This window comes from Equus quagga, chromosome 5 (genome assembly GCF_021613505.1).
Source record: "Equus quagga isolate Etosha38 chromosome 5, UCLA_HA_Equagga_1.0, whole genome shotgun sequence".
NCBI lineage: Eukaryota > Metazoa > Chordata > Mammalia > Perissodactyla > Equidae > Equus > Equus quagga.
Window position 1 is genome coordinate 116441139 of NC_060271.1, and position 19028 is coordinate 116460166.

The 19028-nt window shown below is 36.2% G+C and overlaps 1 protein-coding gene across 2 annotated transcripts in view; it reads right to left on the reverse strand.

Annotated features, from left to right (window-relative positions):
• Nucleotides 1-19028, reverse strand: part of BABAM2 (BRISC and BRCA1 A complex member 2) — a 419181-nt gene that overhangs the window by 321810 nt on the left and 78343 nt on the right. For both annotated transcript variants that reach the window (XM_046660582.1, XM_046660583.1), the window contains one exon: nt 11296-11390. In XM_046660582.1, the coding sequence (XP_046516538.1) occupies nt 11296-11390 (95 nt within the window). The remainder of the gene's footprint in view (nt 1-11295; nt 11391-19028) is intronic.

A 19028-nucleotide genomic window follows, 5' to 3' on the forward strand; every position in this document is an offset into this window, starting at 1 on the left:
AGTGAACATTTTAAATGAACCTTGTTTGTACTTTCAAGATGTTCTGTTTTCCTACAACTGTGCTTTTAAAACCTTGTTTATAACACACGCCTTCAAAATTATGTGTGTATGCATATTTGTATATATCAATATTCCTCTTCTCAATCCACAATTGGTTATAATAGCAACACCTTTGGAAAAATAGATGAAATCATAAATCACCATTTTTAAACCAGAGGCCTTCCACTATCTCCCCTTAGGAAGTACATTTTAAAAAGAATAACAACATCAACACTCTTCCTACCTCATAAAATGTTTCCAATGGCTGATAAGTAAAAATAGATAATGGTAGAAGTATAAACAGAGTCTTGGGCTGGCCCTGTGGCCGAGTGGTTAAGTTCGCGTGCTCCGCTTCAGCGGCCCAGGGTTTTGCCGGTTCGGATCCTGGGCGCGGACATGGCACCGCTCATCAAGCCATGTTGAGGTGGCATCCCACATGCCACAACTAGAATGACCCACAACTAAAAATACACAACCATGTACCAGGGGGCTTTGGGAAGAAAAAGGAAAAATAAAATCTTAAAAACAAAAAAAAAGAAGTATAAATAGAGTCTTTAATTCATCAGCACATAAACCAATTTCGTATTGAAATTTCTAGTAATTTTTTCACATTAACTTGGATCATAGATTGATGTATCCTTTGAATCCAAACTGCATTCAACTCAAGAGAACTAGAGATGCCATCTCTAAATAATGTTTACCCTAATTTTACCTTAGGAAAATCTACTGGAACTTAAAATCTAGGTTTTTCATAAAAAAGGAAGAAGTACTGTTTTCAAACATTTTATTAATTTTTATTAACTAATGTTCCTGAACATTTTTGTTAAAATCAAACATTTTTACTAATTATTAATAAACTTTATTAAGTGTGTATTCCTGCCAACAAGGTGAGTGGTATTTTATGGTCCACTAAAGTTTTTTGTACTTTTGCTTTAAAAGTAAAGGGTAAAATTATACGTTCTCAAAATGTAAGACAATTAACTTATGTTTCCAGGTAGGACGGAGTAGCTTTGTACAAACCAGCACTCTCAGTAAGAACAACTAGAAAGTCAGATAAAATATAGATACTTATTTAAAGGCATTTGATACCTGCTGAAGCAGTGAGACCTGGAGGGCCTGAAAATTCAGATAAGAGAGAACATCAGGGAGAAGAGCTGACTTCTGCTTTTGCCTCGGGAACATCTGCAAATTCCGGGCACCACAGGGAGCCTGAGAATTCAGACTGCACAGTCACAAAGCTGCTGCTGGAGTAAGAAAGGTCATCAGAACTCTTGGCAGAGGCTTGAGAGACCTCAAACATGCAGGCAGTTCCCCACAAGACATTCTGGGGAGCCCAAGGGCAAGAAGCTAAAATTAAGAAACTACTGTGAAAAGCAGAGTGGAGTCATCAGCAGTCTTACAAGACAAAATTTAGAATTTGGGATCCATCAGGGCAAAGACTCACACTGTTTGGGTATTTGAATATTTGCTAAATAACATGGCATTCTATTTTCATACATTTTATAGGCCAAGGCACTTAAAAGTGTATATAAACACTGACCACTGTAGGCTCTCAGATGAAAACCCTGAAGAGCTCTACCTGAGGAACAGTAGTAAACCAAAGGTAGACAGACCCTTACCAAAGCCATGAACCAGCCCCAACTCAGCACAGTCCCTGTCTGGATTAAGGTGACCAAATGACATCTATCTACCTATGAGAGGGGACAACGAACTCTCTTTCTAGAAGAAAATGGCATCATCTGGAGCCTCTGAAGTTTTTTAACTGGAATGTCCGACATTCATTCAAAACTACCAGAAACATTAAATACAGAACCACATGATTGATAACCAAAGAAAAAAGCAGGCAAAACAAACAGACTCAAGGATACTCCAGATATGTGAATTGGCTCATGGGACTTGAAAATGAATATGATTAGCATGTGTAAGACAAAGGAGAAAACTATGGGGGAAAAGATAAATTCACCAAAGAATTTATAGAAAAGAATCAAATAGAATTACAAAATTGAAGAATACGTTACCTATAATTAAGAACTCATTAGACAGGTTTAACAACAGATGAGATACAGCAGAAAACAATCAACTGGAAGATAAGTTTGGCATTATCTAGTTGTGCGAGTCATTTATTGCCTCTCATCTCCCAAATCTACTCTTCTTTGTCCTGTTTATGAAACTGGGGCTGAATCCTGTAAACATTTTTCCTTTGCCAGTTGGTGCAATGTTTAGCTTGCCAATAGAAAGTGACGGAGGGACAGTGCAAGGCATAACAGAGGGAGGAGCTTCTTATCCTGTTCTGGTGTACTTTTCATAGCTGCTCCCATGGTGCAGCCGCCAGAGGCAGGCAGGAGACCCAGTAGTGCTTTCCAGTCGATTTAAGTGGCCCTCAGCCCATTTCTGCTCACCAGACTTGGCCTACCAGTACCCAGTAGGCCACACCACAGTTCTGGCCTGCAGCACCCCCAAGTGAAGGGTCTCCATCAGCCAATGGGCTGCAGCCACACCGTCTCCAATGAGGAGGTCAGAGTCTCAGCCTCAGGAGGTGAGGCGGAGACGTGAGCCAAGGGTCTTCCAAGTTTGCTCCTTCTTGAGTATTCTCCCTCAGCCCTAGAATAGCTGCTCTCTAGAACTACTATTCTTGCACTCTTTATAGTTCTCTTTCACTCCTTTAAGTAGTTAATAATTCTCTACATTCAATTTTCCCTATTCAAATTACTGGTACGGTTTCTGTCTCCTGATTGAACTCAGACTAATAAATTGTTCAAGTTTCATTTTCAATGTACCTCGTTTATACTTTCAAGATGTTCAGTTTTTCTACAACTCTTCTTTTAAAGCCTTGTTCATAACACATGCCTTCAAAATTATATATGTGTATATATTATTAGTCCTCTCCTTAATCTTCTATACCACGTGACCCAGCAAGTCTACCCTTCAGAATACACCCATTGGAAATGCACACGTGTATTCAATGAGACATGTACAAGAATGTTCATAGTAGCACTATTCATAACAGCAAAAAATTGAAAATAATCTATACGTCGATCAATAGCAGAATGGAAAAATAAACTGTGGTATGCTCATACAATGGAACACTATGAGCGATGAGCATACAACAACAACAAACTACACAGGTGAGGCTCACAAATAAACGTTGAGTGAAAGAAGTCAGACACACAAGTACAAACTATTTTGATTCCATTTGTATAAAGATCAAAAAGAGGCAAAATTAATAATGGTGATATAAGTCAGCATACTGTTTACTCTTGGGCAAGGTGGTCACAGAGAGACAAGGGGACATGAATGGGTCTTCCGGATACAGGATATGTTCCATTTTTTGATCTAGGTGCTGGTTACCTAGTGTGTTTATTTTTTGGAAATTCGCCATGCTATACTCTTGTGATCTGTACCCTCTTCTGTAGGTATGCTCTTCTTCAATAAGTTACATAAAAATGTAAATTATTTACAAACAATCAAATAATGTTTCTAAGTCCCTGACACTTACCGTACATGGATCTGGTAAAGTGTTCCTCTTATATGTCCCCACAGCACCCCATGCACATACCTCTATCCCTGCTCTTATCATCTGAGGCGGCGAGGCTGTCTACTTATCTGTCTTGAGCACTATATTCAGCTTCAGCAGTAAAGATGAGTCTTTTATAGGTCTCAAATGAGGCATTAATTAGATATTTGAAAAATGACAGAACATTCTATTTTAAAATATGTTGTACATGGAAGTATCTAGGAATAGCAGCACCACATTTTTTGATAGTGGGCCACGCAGTCCATCTTAGTGCATTCTTAGCAGACATTTCATGTCTGCAGGGGATGGGCACTATTTTGCAAGGGCACATTCAAAAGATGTCTTTCTGTAGGTAGCACAGTGAAGAGCAAGGGAGAAGTGACAAGGCGTTAGTCCAAAACTTCTTTCTACACTTACATTCTACACAAGCAGAAAGGTCAGTGAAGGAATTATACAACCAGTGGGCAGTACCTGCGGTAGCATTAGGTTATTTCCTACTCTGAAGATGCTTGTCCCCTACACAAAATCACCTTCACCTCTTCAAACTGCGAAGTCAGATATCAGTGCTTTCCAATCTTGCTATAATTGCAACATCTTCTCCTCACTTAAATTTATGATCCACCCTTCCTCATTTACGCAAGTTTATTTTAAATTAAAGTGAATTATCATTATTTCTTTTTGGTGGGAGAATTTTACAATATGCTTTGAGGTGGCTGAACATACCACATGGTGTTGCAAAAGTGAGGCTGAAAATCACTGCTTCAGAGATTGTGTTAGCTGATTTTTATCCCCCAAATTTCTCTAAAACTGAATCTTTTTCTTGTATTTTGAAATTTTTGTCTAAAACATACTTCTAGTCTCAGAAACCAAAAAGTTCCTTTAGGAATACAGAACCTTAAAGGAAACCTGTTCATCTAACAAACACGTATTGTGCACCTGTACACACCAGGCACGCTTCCAGATCTTAGGATACAGCAGGGAACAGAACAAATTCCATTCTTTCCTGAAAAAACAGGGTGACCTTCTATCCCAGTTTGCCTGGGACTTTCCCATCTTAGCAGCAAAGGTACTACATCTCAGAAAACCCCTCAGTCCTGGGAAATTGGTCACCCTAGCAGAGATTGACACCAAACAAATAAGTAACCAAAAGTTTATCAAATGATGATAAGTGCAATGAAGAAAATAAAGCATGATAAAGATAAGAGAGTAAAGGGAAGAGTGTTATTACTATTTTGTATAGGGAAGGCCTCTCTGATATAATGACATTTGAAGACAGAAGGAGGGCAAGCCATTCAGAGAAGTGAGGAAAGAGTTCCAGGCAGAAGTGCAGGAAAACGGTGAACAGCAAATAAAAAGGTCCTAAGGTGGGAGTGTCCTCAAATACTTAAGGAATAGCCAGGAGGCAAGTGTGGCTGGAGAGCAGTGAGCAAAGAATAGAATGGAAGGAGAGGAGGTTAGAGAAGCAATTGAATAACACCTATTGCATACCCATCACATAGGGTTCAGCACAAGTTCCAACTTCTGATTTTAATCCCATAACTCCAGCCTATAATAATTTTCCCTTTTCATTATAATGAATCTGTCTTAATTTATTGATCATCCTCTCTTCTCACACTATATAATGCATGTGAAAACACTATGTAACTATCCCTTAGCACTCCTTTGTGCCAATTATTCCATCATTTAATTATATACCTGTGTATACTTCTTTTCATGTATCTTTGTCTCCCTAAAATTTAGCCTCCTTGAGGTCCAGTTCCAAATAACACAGTGCTGGTCAGACATGTGCAGTCAATAAATACCCATGGATAGGATTTTCCTCAATTTGTCTTTTGTTCATTTTTATGCTTTTTCCTTAGTAGAGGAGGGCACCAATAAGTCAACGCCTTATTCATAATGACACATGAAAACAGTATGGCAAATACATAGGACAGAATACAGTAAAAGTAGAGCCACTGACAAATTAACTTACATTGCAGGGACAGGTCTTTTATCAGCAAATGCTTAGGATTTGAGGCTCAGAGCAAAAGTGCAAACAGCAAAAAGCTCTAGTAATAACAACCACTCAAATCAAGAATCAACTCTTCTAAGTGTCCCTGAAAAATACTTCTAGACACAGATTATCTGAATGATCATCATTGGTGTATAAAAAACTTGCCACAACCACTCCTGAACCAAATTAACTGCTCCCTCTGCTATGTACTATGTTGTATTTACGTGATCTTCTCACACTGTCTATTAAATAAAGTCGTGTATCTGTCTCCCCCTACTAGCCAGGAAACACATCAAGAGTAGAACTCAGGCTTTATCTCCATTGCGTAGGCCCTAAGTCATAACACTCAATTAATGTTGACTTAAACGGTTTGGTTAATTAATTATTAGCATATATAATGTAAAGCAAAGGAGCAAATTTTTAACAAATCTACTAGAATTTATGAGTATTGACCTTAAAAATCGCTCCCAGATACTATAAGCTTATTGCAATTCTACTTCCACTCTACGTTAGGAAATGATTTAAGTTCAGTTTATGAGATCAAAAGAAAAGTAACGTCACTATTTTATAATCACACCTCAATATCAAAATACATAATCATCCAGCTTCCGCAACAAATTGATTTACTTCAAAAACGTAGAAAAAAATAAAGAACATAAGTCTGTAAAGAGGTTTTTGCTCAGTAGAAAGAAAAACTTTATATTAAAAGTTAGAGCTGTAAGGTTGTAGGGTATGAGATGAATATACAAGAATCAATTGTATTTCTATACAGTAACAACTGTATTGTGAAACAACTGAAAATGAAATTGAACTACCATTTAGAACAGCATCAAAAAAATAAAATACTTAGGAATAAACTTAACAAAAGAAGTACAAAATTTGTACTCTAAAAATTACAAAACATTATTAAAAGACATTAAAGAAGGACTAAAAAAAAAGAAAGACATTTCATGTTCCTGGATGAAAAGACTTAATATCGTTAAGATGGCAATAATTTTTAGCTTGATCTACAGATTCAATGCAATGTCTATGAAAATCCCAGCTGGATTCTTTGCAGAAATTGACAAGCTGATCCTAAAACTAATACAGAAATGTGAGGAACCCAAGACAGTCAAAGCAATCTTGGAAAAGAAGAACAAAGTTGGAAAACTCATACTTCCCAATTCCAAATCATATTACAAAGTCACAGCAATCAAGATAGTGTGGTACTGGTATAAGTTTAAAATATATATCAAGGCAATAAAATTGAGAGTCCAAAAATAAACCCTCACATTTATAATTAATTGAGTTTCAATAAGAAAGCCAAAACAATTCAATAAGGAAAAAACAGTCTTTCCAATAAATTGTGCTGGACCATCTGGATCTCTGCTTGTAAAACAATAAAGCAAGACCCCTACCTCACACCATATACAAAAACTAACTCAAAATGGATCAAAGACCTAAATGAAAGAGCAAACATTTTAAAACTCTTCAAGGAAAAGATAAGAGTAAATCTTCAAAACCTTGGACTAAGCAATGGTTTCTTAGATATGAAACCAGAAACACAAGCAACAAAAGAAAATATATATAAGTTGGATTTCATAAAAATGTAAAACTGTCCCCTTCAAAGAATAGTACCTGGAAAATGAAAAGACAATCCACAGAATGGGGGAAAATTGTGGCAAGTTATATATTGGATAAAGCACTTGTACCCAGAATATATAAAGAACTCTTACACCTCAACAATAAAAAGACAACCTAATTTAAAAATGGGCAAAGGATTTGAATAGACATTTCTCCAAAAAAGATATACAAAGGGCCAATAGGCACATGAAAAGATACAAAACATCATTAGCTATCAGGGAAATACAAATCAAAAACACAATGAGACACCACTTCATATCCACTAGGATGGCTATATATAAAGACAGATATTAACATGTGTTGGTGAGGATGTGGAGAACCTGGAACACTCACACCCTGCTGGTAAGGATGCAAAATGTACAGCCACTCTGGAAAAAGTCTTGGAGTTCTTCAAAAAGTTAACTTGCGTTACCATTTGACACTGCAATTCCACTCCTAGGGATATATCCAAAAGAAATAAAAATATGTCCACACAACAGCAGTATTTATAATAGCCAAAACATGGAAACAACCCAATTGTCCATCAACTGACAACGGATAAATAAAATGTGATATATGCATAAAACGGAATATTATTTGGTAATAAAAAAATTAAGTAGTGATACATACTACATTGAAAACAGAATACTAAGTGAAAGGAGTCAGTCACAAAGGACTACATATTGTATGATTCCATTTATATGAGATGTCCAGAACAGGCAAATCCATAGAGACAGAATGTAGATTAGTTATTGCCTAGAGTTGACATGGGAAGGGGTGGGGAAATAGGGAAATGATTGCTAATAGTTTTGGGGTTATTTGCTAATAGAAGGGGTGAGGACAATGTTCTAAATTTGACTGTGGTGACGGTTGAACAACTCTGAATATACTAAAAACCATTGAATTACACACTTTCAATGGATGAATTTTATGGCATATAAATTATGTCTCAATAAAGCTGTTATTAAAAAAAATTAGAGCTGTCCCCAAAATGAAAAATGCTACCTCACTGGAAATAATATTAAATGCTAAATGGTCTTCTGTTGGAGATATTACTGTAAAAGAAGGATTCAATTAGTGGTTCCCAATAGCAGTTCACAAACTACATAAAAATCACCCAGGGAATTTACTGACTCTTTGACTTCCTAAAGCCTCTAATTTGGTATGTCCAGGTGGGGTCCAGGAATCTGTATTTTTAACAGGCTTCCTAAATTATCCTAAAGTATAGCCGCAGTGGGAACCACAGGACCACTGAGACCCTAACTCACTGATTTTATGATTCTCTGGTATCAATGAGATACCTATCTCTAGATCTGGTAGCTATCTAATATTTTCCATTCATCTAAGAATCTCAAAGTCCTTTTTGGAACTCACCTCTCTGAATAAAGAATTTGAGCTAAGAAAGAGGCAACCTAGGATCTGACCGATTAGAGTACCTCACATATTTTTATTAACCTATGTATATCCTTTATTTAAGCTACTTCAAATCCTTTTTTGGAAAAGAGCAGGTTTAAATAAATTGAATAAATAAAAGATCACATATATTCTTTAAAATTACATTTCTCAAACTGGGACACATTGGAGAGTCCATCTTTTTCTCAGATATTTACAATTTAATAGACTTTTATATTAAAAAATACAGGTATTGTAATATCAAATGTAAAATTTTCATGAAGTTTTAAGATAAAACCCAGAAACTTCCAGCAAATTCGTACTTGCCATAGGAGCTACTGTGAACTATACTCCCAGATTCCAAGGGTACACATTCATTCCCTTCCACAATTAGCACTTCAGTGGAAAAATTCAAGAAGTCTAGGCATTCTGTTTTCCACTCTGCGGCTGATGAAATATGTAATCCCCCCCTCATTTGGAACCATATACAGACTAATCAGGTTATTAGTGACTGTGCTCTGAGCACTTCAAGAAGGGAGGAAAAAGTCTAAAGTGAATCTAAGAATTAAACCAGAATCTGTTAACAATTGAGTGAAAAGTCCTTCAGAGGCATGCTGCGCTCAGGCAAATGTCTGCTGAAGATCAGGCCTTGTCGTTTATTCTGTCCTAGTGTGTCAGCCAGATGACAGTGAACATCAAGGGCACCCTCCAGGGCTCTGTGGACGTCACCCAGCTAGTGGAGGGTATACCCTGCTTGCTTATCTAGGCTTTCCCAGCCCATTGGTCCATGAAGAAACTCTGGGTAGCCTGCCTGAGGCCTCAGATTAACTACAGCTAAAGAGAAGGTGGTTCCCCTAGATTTGTAATCTTTCTCTCAGATATAATGCTTTGATTTGGGGGCACTTCTTTTTCAGCTAATTTCTCAAAAACATTTGTGATAACTTCACTCAGGGACTAAATATCAGAAGGGTAGAGTTATAATATCAACTCCAAAACAATTATATAAATCTAGGTCAATTTCCTCAATACTAAAATAGAAAAGTGGAATAAAGATGAACCTTTCTAGCTTTTAAATTCTATACTCTCACTTTACTTGCCAATATTGAAGACATGACTTGCAAATTTTAAAGACAATTCCAAAAACAGCTGTAAACATATGTATACTTCTTACCCGTCATAGTGTTCCCTCTTGCATCATCTAGCTCAAAGCCCCTTCTTTTCCCCTCTGGATTTTTGCAAGAGTCCTCAATCTCTCCTTAATCCTTCATATTGATCACATTGCTGTTACATGATTCTTCAATTATCATTTCCTTCAACGGCTCTTAACCTAGCATTCAATGCACTCCACAATCTCATCCCAATTTATCTTGCTAAGCTTTTCTAGCCTTCCTTTATGTTAACTTACATTTCAGCAAACCTGGCAGTAGTACCTTCGTCTACAATATATTATACACATCATTGGTTTATGTCATCTCCCCTACTTGAAATCTCGCTGCCATGCTCCCGACTTTTGTTCCATTCTTCAAGCATGAGTACCAGTCTCACCTATACTACAAAGGCTTTTCTGACAACCTTCTTTAAATGTCTGGAGCACTTGGCCTGTGATACATCTTTGGCATTTAACACGTGCCACCCTCACTGGGCAGATTTAATAAAGTCCGTAGGGATACTTCTGCCTCATTTTCTCCAGGGAAGCCCCTCAGCTCCAATATGGGGTGAATAGAGAACAGACAGCATCTAAAGGGGCCAGACTTAAACTACAAGTTTTTTAAAAATCAACTCAAGTAACAGTTTATGTGTAATTATTAGAAATTTTGCAAAAAACCTATGTTACTCTTACCAACTTTTGTTTTTTTTACAGCTGTGTTCTAAAATTTAAGGTAATTCTTTAGGTTTGAATTAATACTTCCTGTTTAATATCTCCCTTTTAAAAAAGGGACAGGTCAAGATTTCAAAGTAATTCATCAAAACTTTTAATATGACAAAAAATTTCCAAAAAAATAAAACTAAGAACCTAGTTTTGAACAACAATAAAACCTCTTCTAGTCTAGGCATCATAGCAAAATTGAACTTGAGAAGGGAAAAAAAGAGACATTTTGTCTGGTCAGAACTTTTAAACAAAATGGCACATGTTTTTCTCCACCAGCCATGCAAAACACATAATTTTTATATAAACCGCATGTGCTCTGACAAGTACCACCAACCCTTTCCCTGCTTTAAATCCAGAAACATTTCATTTCAACTACAAAGTTTTTGGTCTTGCTTCATAAAGAACACTTAATCTGATCTTTACCTTTTTGATAATAATACTGAGATAAAGCCAATACAAGTCCAAATTTGCCACTTTCACTTCTATACAAAAAAGGCCTCAAAGAGCCAAGAAACACTTCCCTAACAAGCGCTGTGATGAAGTGTTAGTAAACATTAGAAAATTGATTGCAGGCATGAAATACGAAGTTAAAACAAAGAAAATGTTTTCAACATGTCTCTTTAAGCTGAAGTAAAAATATTTTAACCAATGTGTTAGAGACTTTCATTAAGTCAAAATAGTCTGAAAGTAAAACTGCATTTTAAAAAATCTCTTATTTAAACTGTTTTGGCACAGAAAGTGTTGTACTTATTTCAGAGGACAGAAAAAAAAGGGGTGGAAAAAATCCACATGTTTGGCAATTTTATCTGTTAAGCAACTGTCAAAAGCTAATTTTATTTTCCTTTCAACAAATGAAGATCATCGGAATGAACTTGCAATACTCACGTGCAGAGCCGAGGGATCTGGCAGGAATTCAGCATCTTCTCCAAAGATAAAATCAGGGGGCAGCTCTGGGTATTGGGCATTAAAAATGATATCCCCTGAAACAAAAGAAAACATCAGGCCCTTCTTATTTCCTTTCTAATGTATGAATGTTCTGAGGAACGCAGCAGAAAAACTTCTAAAAGAAGTTTGTATGAGTTCAACAAAAAAATTTGAAAAGCTCTTTCTGAATTATTAATTCTTCAATAAAAGAACTGATATCCTCTTTTAAATTAACATCTACAACATGCAACCAAAAAAAGTTTTATGTCCTGACACACTATAAATATAAATACCCAAGTATAAAGTAGTAGCAGCCACATCCAAAGTACGCACAGATTTTTTTCACAGGAAATGCTACTGTCCGATCACCACCTGCTACGTAATAAGCCTTTACTGGGGACTGATTCTCTAATGATAAAGTCCTTGCCTTGAAGAAATTAAACTTACAAACCTTTGGTATATTGGAAAGAACATTTGGCTTGGAGTCAAAAAAGTCATAATTATATCCACAAGGTCTCCTAATTATTTATTAGCTCAAGCGATCTTGGGCAAGTTTTAACTTCTTTAGACTTCAGTTTCTACATCAGTAAAAGGGGGACATAATAGTACTGACATCACAGATTTGTTGTGAGGATAAAGAGAGACAGCAGGCTTAGGATCGTGTCTGGCATATAGTAAGCACTCAATAAGTGACATGGGAGGACTACTGTTGTTATCACTAGTATATTTTGAAACATAAGACAAATTACAAAGTCTCCCTAGCAAATTTGTGTTGTAAATTCTTCTACCTCTCTGTTCCTTTCCTATCTCCTTTAGCTCCTTTTTTTTCCCTCTGCTCTCCCCAAGAATCAGTCCTCATCATTCTGCTAATACCAACAAATAGATTAGTATGTCAACAATCTAACACCCATGTTGGGTTCCAGCATACAAGAGTGTGTATACTTGTGTACATGCTCATAAGCTCTGCACCCATGCATACACATACAGTTAGATGAGTCCAATCATTTTACTGTTTAAACAATACCATCTTGATAGTCATACCCAAATTTAAACATTCGGACTTCAGTTCTCATTTGAGCCTTTCTGTAACTATGTACTATGCATTTCAATGTCAAACTCAGCAAGTCTAAAAACATGATCGTGACTGTCCCTTTTCTTTACTCTCCTCTTCCCCTGGAGGACTTTCCTATTTCTTGGGATGGCACTGCTATTCCTAATCACCCACGCTGAAACTTTAGTGTCATCTTCCACCATACCCATATCCTTTATACTCTTAGAAAACAAGGCATCTCAACTTTTCCTCCAAAATGTCTCTCATATGAACACTTCCTACTGCTAACAGCTCTATCCAGGCCCAGATGACATAGTCTGTACATTCATGCGTGTATTGAACAAATATTGGAACTCTGCTATAGGCACTATGCTAGGCACTAAAAATCAAAGAACTCTGCTCTAAAGAGTCAACAGACTAGAAGAATTCAATTATTACCATGCCTTCTTAAATGGTCTCCTGATAACAATTTCCCTCCAGCCCATAATACATACTATCACCAAGCACATCTTTCTTAAAGTACTGCTTTTGCCCCAAAACTTCTAGCTTAAAAAATTTCAGGGGCTGGCCCCGTGGCCGAGTGATTAAGTTCCACTGGCTGCAGGCAGCCCAGTGTTTCATTGGTTCGAGTCCTGGGCGCGGACATGGCACTGCTCATCAAACCACGCTGACGCAGCGTCCCACATGCCACAACTAGAAGGACCCACAACGAAGAATATACAACTATGTACCAGGGTGCTTTGGGGATAAAAAGGAAAAAAATAAACAAAATAAAATCTTTAAAAAAAAATTCAATTATTCTCTAATGTCAAATGGAGTAAGAGCAAACTTTTCAAACTGGCATTTAATGCCTCCAAAATATAATATTCCTATTTATTTATCCAGCCTTCTCTCTATCCACAAGCCAATACCAATCTTCTATTCCAGTCCATATGATCCACTTGCTGACCTCCAAATACTATGACACCTAGTTGAAATGCTCTCTCTCCTTGCTCAGTTCTTACCTATCCTCTACGAGCCCACTTAATTACCTTTTCTCGCATGAAGTCTTCCCTAATAAATCTGGCACACACTGATCATTGTTACTTCTGAAATTCAACAATACTGATTGGTTATGCCATTCACAGGAGTATTTAATTGTAGTCTTATATTGTTTTTGTTATTCCATTAATTTTTAAAATTCATACTAAACATATGCTACATGTGAGGCACTGTGATACACACCATGTCAATATAAAGATGGTTATCCTCAAGGAGCTTACATTTAGTGAAGGAGACAAGACATATACACAGAACCACAAATACACAGCAGCACAAGGTAAGTACACCCACTTCATCTTCCTAAATATCTTATAAGCATTCAAAGACTAAACATACTCATAGTTATTTCATGTCTCCAACAGGGCAAAGTGCAACACATACAGAACATATTCAAGAAATGCTCAGTATGTGAAAGAAATTCTAATCTCTGAATTGGATATAAGTACTGACAAAATCAACAGTAAAGAATAAAGTATGGAAGAGTTACTTCCGCCGCTTTCTGTAGGGAATAAATTTGAGCAAAAATACCCAGCATGCACAGCTCCTTAGGAAGATATATACTTTATAGATATGTTTTTAAAAGTCTTACAGGTAGGTTACTTTAGTGACTTTTAGAAAAAACTTTCATAAAGTTAATAGAGCAAAGGCATCAAAGATTTGGAAAAAGTCAAGCTAGAATTTATTGTGCCTTGATGTTTGAAAAATAAATAGCATGCTAAATTCCAACAGAAAAAAATTATTACTTTTGTTACTATAGGAGGACAGAAAGCTAGATTTTCAAGTTCTCAAAGGCATATTGTCAGTAATGCATATTTCCAAACCACTAAACATTAAAAATCTGATCCAAAGATATCCACTCTTACCAATTCTATTCAACACTGTACTGGAGGTTCTAACCAGGGCAATTAAGCAAGAAAAATAAATGAATGGTATCTAGATTGGAAAGAAAAAGTAAAATTATCTCTATCCACAGATGACATGATCTTCCATATAGAAAATCCTAAGTAATCCACACACAAAAACTATGAGAACTAATAAACAAGTTCAACAAGGTTGCAAGATACAAAATAAATGTATAGAATCAACTGCATTTCTATACACTACCAATGAACAATCCAAAAATTAAATTAAGAAAATAATTCCATTTACAACAGCATCAAAAAGAATAAAATACTTAGGAATAAACTTAACAAAAGAAGTCTAAGACTTTTACATCGAAAACCACAAAACATTGTTGAAAGACATTAAAGAAGGCCTACATAAATGGGAAGACATCTCATGTTCACGGATCACAAGACAATATTGTTAAGATGGCAATACTACCTAAATTAATCTACAGATTTCATGCAATCCCTATCAAAACCTCTGCTTGGCTTTTTTTGCAGAAATTGACAAGCCAATCCTAAAAGTCATATGGAAATGCAAGGAATTCAGAATGACCAAAAAACAGTCATGAAAAAGGGCAAAGTTGGAGGACTCACAGTTCCTAATTTCAAAACCTAACACAAAGTCACAGTAATGAAGACAGTGTGGTAGTGGCACAAGGACAGATATACAGATCAATGGAATAGAATTGAAAGTCTGAAAATAAACTTTCACATTTATAGTCAATTGATTTTTGACAAGGGTGCCAAGACAGTGCCAAGACAATTCAACAGGGCAAAAAGAGTTCTTTCACCACCTCACACCCATTAGGATGACTACTACTAAAAGGAGAGAGAGGGGCCAGCCTGGTGGCATAGTGGTTAAGTTTGTGCACTCCGCTTCAGCAGCCCGGGGTTTACAAGTTCAGATCCCAGCCACAGACCTAGCACTGCTCCTCAAGCCATGCTGTGGTGGCATCCCACATAAAATAGAGGAAGACTGGCACAGATGTTAGCTCAGTGACAATCTTCCTCACAAGAAAAAGAAAAACAGAGAGAGACAGAGAATATAACAAGGTTGCAGAGAAACTGGAACCCCTATGCACCATTGGTGGGAATGTAAAATGGTACAGCCACTATGGAAAACAAATGGCAGGCCAGCCCGATGGCCTAATGGTTAAGTTCAGCGTGCTCTGCTTCAGTGGTCTGGATTCAGTTACTGGGTACAGACCTACACCACTCATCAGTGGCCATGCTATGGTGGCAGCCCACATACAAAACAGAGGAAGATTGGCAACAGATGTTAGCTCAGGGCAAATATTCCTCAGTAAAAAAGAAGAAGATTGGTAACAGATGTTAGCTCAGAGTGGAAAACAAGATGGTATTACCTCAAAAATTTAAAAAGAATTACCATATGATTCACTGATTCCACTCTGGGTATATACTCAATATAAGTAAAATCAGCATTTGAAAGAGATATTTCTATACCCATATTCACAACAGCATTATTCACAACAGCCTAACGGAAGCAACTCAACCCAAGTGTCCACTGACAGATTAATGAATAAACAAAATGTGGTATACACAAACAATGGGAATATTATTTAGCCTTAAAAAAGAACATTCTGATACACGCTATAATATGCATAAACCTTGAGGATGGCACATTAAGTAAAATAAGTTAGTCACAAAAAAGACAAATATGTATGATTCCATTTATATGAGATACCTAGAGTAGTCAAATTCATAGAGACAGAAAGAAGAATGGTGGTTAGCAGGAGCTGGGGGAAGAAGAGAAAGAGGAGTTGTTGTTTAATGGGTACAGAGTTTCAGTTTTTCAAGGTGAAAAGAGTAATGGAGATTGGTTGTACAACAATGTGAATGTATTTAACACAACTGAAATGTATACTTAAAAATTATTAAGATGGTAAATGTTATTATCTATATTTTACCATCATTAAACATTTTTTTAAGTAAAACAGTCTGCTATAGATTGAATGCTTGTATCCCCTTAAAATTCATATGTTGAAACCTAATCCCCACTGTGATGGTATTTGGAGGTGGGACCTTTGGTAGGTGATTAGGTCATAAGGGTAGAGCTCTAATGAATGGCATTAGTATCCTTACAAAGGAGACCCCAGAGAGCTCCCTTGCCCACTTCTGCCATGTACGGTTACAATGAAAAGACAGACTGTCTATAAACCAGAAAGCAGATCCTCACCAGACACTGAATCTGCCAGCACCTTGATCTCAGATTTCCCAGGCTCCAGAACTGTGAGAAATAAACATTTGTTGTTTAAGCCACCCAGTGTATTACTATTTGTTTTAGCAGCTAACACGGAATTTTTTCAACAAATGGTACTGGGAAAACTGGAGAGCCAAATGCAAAAGAATGAAGTTGAGTCCCTAACTCACACCCATAATACACAAAAATTAACCGAAAATGGATCAAAGACCTAAAGGTAAGAGCAAAAATTATAAAACACTTTAAGGAAAACATAAGAGTAAATCTTCATAACTAGGCAGTGTTTCTTAGATATGAAATCAAAAGCATAAGGAACAAAAGAAAAACTAGGTAACTGGACTTCACAAAAATTTAAAACCTTTGTTCTTCAAAGGACATTATTTAGAAAGTGAAAAGACAACCCACAGAATGGGAGAAAATATATGATTTATCAAATCATACATCTGATAAAGAACTTGTACCCAGAATATATAAAGAACACATGCATCAACAATGAAAAGACAAATAACTCAATTTAAAAATGGGCAAATGATTTTGAATAGACATTTCTCAACAGAAAATACAGAAACGTCCAATAAGCATATGAAAAGATGCTCAACATCATTAGTTGTTAAGGAAATGAAAATCAAAATCACAATGAGATACTACTTCACACCCACTATGATGGTTACAATTAAAAAGACAATAACAAGTGTTGGTGAGGATCTGGAGAAAATGGAATCCTCTTACACTGCTGGTGGGAATACAAAATGGTGCCACTACTTTGGAAAACAGTTTGGCAGTTCCTCGAAATGTTAAACACATAGGTACCTCATGACCTACCAATTCTACTTCTAGGTACATACCCAAGAAAAAGGAAAAACATCTACACAAAAACTTGCACATCAATGTTTGCAGCAGCATTATTCACAATAGCCAAAAAGTACAAACAACCCAATGTCCACCAACGGATGAATGCATAAATAAAATGCGGTATATACATACAATGGAATATTAATCAGCTATTTAAAAAAAAACTGATACATGCTACAATGTGGATGAACCTTGAAAACTGTATACTAAGTGCAAACAGTCTGACACAAAGGCCATGTATTGTTAATTACTGTATAATTCTATTTACATGAAATGTCCAGAATATATAAATCCACAGAGACAGAAAGCAGCTAGGGACTGGGAAAGGGAGGGAAGAGAAGTGACTGCTAGCAAGTACAAGGTTTCTTTTCGTGGTGATGAAAATGTTCTGGAATTAGTGTTGATGGCGGCACAACTTTGTGAATGTATTAAAAACCACTGAATTGTCCACTTTCAAAGAGTGAAGTGGCATGCTATGTAAATTACACCTCAATAAAGCTGTTGTTTTTTTTTTTAATCTGATGCAAAAATCTGTCCCAGTTTAATCTGAATTTAAACACAAGTTAGAAAGTGTTTACTCAATGGTTATGAGTAAATTTATCTTTTATAAATAAAATCATCTTGAAAATGCAGTTGGCGAGTTCTCCATTTAAAGGAACTCTGCAATGAACCCTTTTTAAAAACAAAGACTATTTTTATAAGATGAATACTTATAAAGATCTTTATTTTTCAAGAAGTTCCCCAAATAGGTCCTTTTAAAAGAGAGTACCAGGGAATGTTAATTTTTTAAAAATTTCAGTTGATTTAAAAAAATTTTTAAACCATCTGAAAGCATTAGAATATAGAATAAATTTTTCAAAAAAAAAAACAACATATACCAAATTATCACACCCTCAACTGAAAGAATCGTTTTAGAAACAGAGATTACCAGATTACATATAGTAAAAACAGTATACAAGTATTTTTCAAAACAAAGAAGCAAATTTAAATATCTTTCAGAACCTCACACTCTCATATTTGAGAATTTCTCAAACTCTTACCTTCAACCTTAAAGAACTCCTGAAACACTTTGCCTCAATACTCTATATCCTCTTTGGAATAAAACGTCGCATTGTTTTCTTGCTATAGAGAACAGTCAGTAAATCAGTCAAGAACATTTATTAAAAACTCACCATGCACAGATGCACATATTGGACACCTGGGGAGTTATATGGGAAGAAGAAAACATAGCACCTGACCTCAGGGCAGAGATGGTGCAGAAAAGACCAACACAAATCATAAAGAAGAGCAATAACATCGCACTTCCTTTATTTCACCCCGGAGAAGATGATACAAACACAGAGGACAGATTACTTGGATACTGCTTACTTCAATTTTTCATAAAAAGGAAGAGTAGGCAAGAGAACAAAGAAACAAAAATAGGATCAGAGGTGATACAAGGTAAGGTTAAAAAAAAGTAAAGAAATGAAACACCTAGAATGGCTAGAAGTGTCACGACTACCTTTTCAAGTCTTCATGTTCATGACTTCCTAAAAATTGCCAGGCTACAATAGTGGAACCAAAGAGGGCACATGTTCCTCTGTTAGAAAATACACATCTACAATGCTTCATAATATAACACATACATGAAATCGCAGAAATT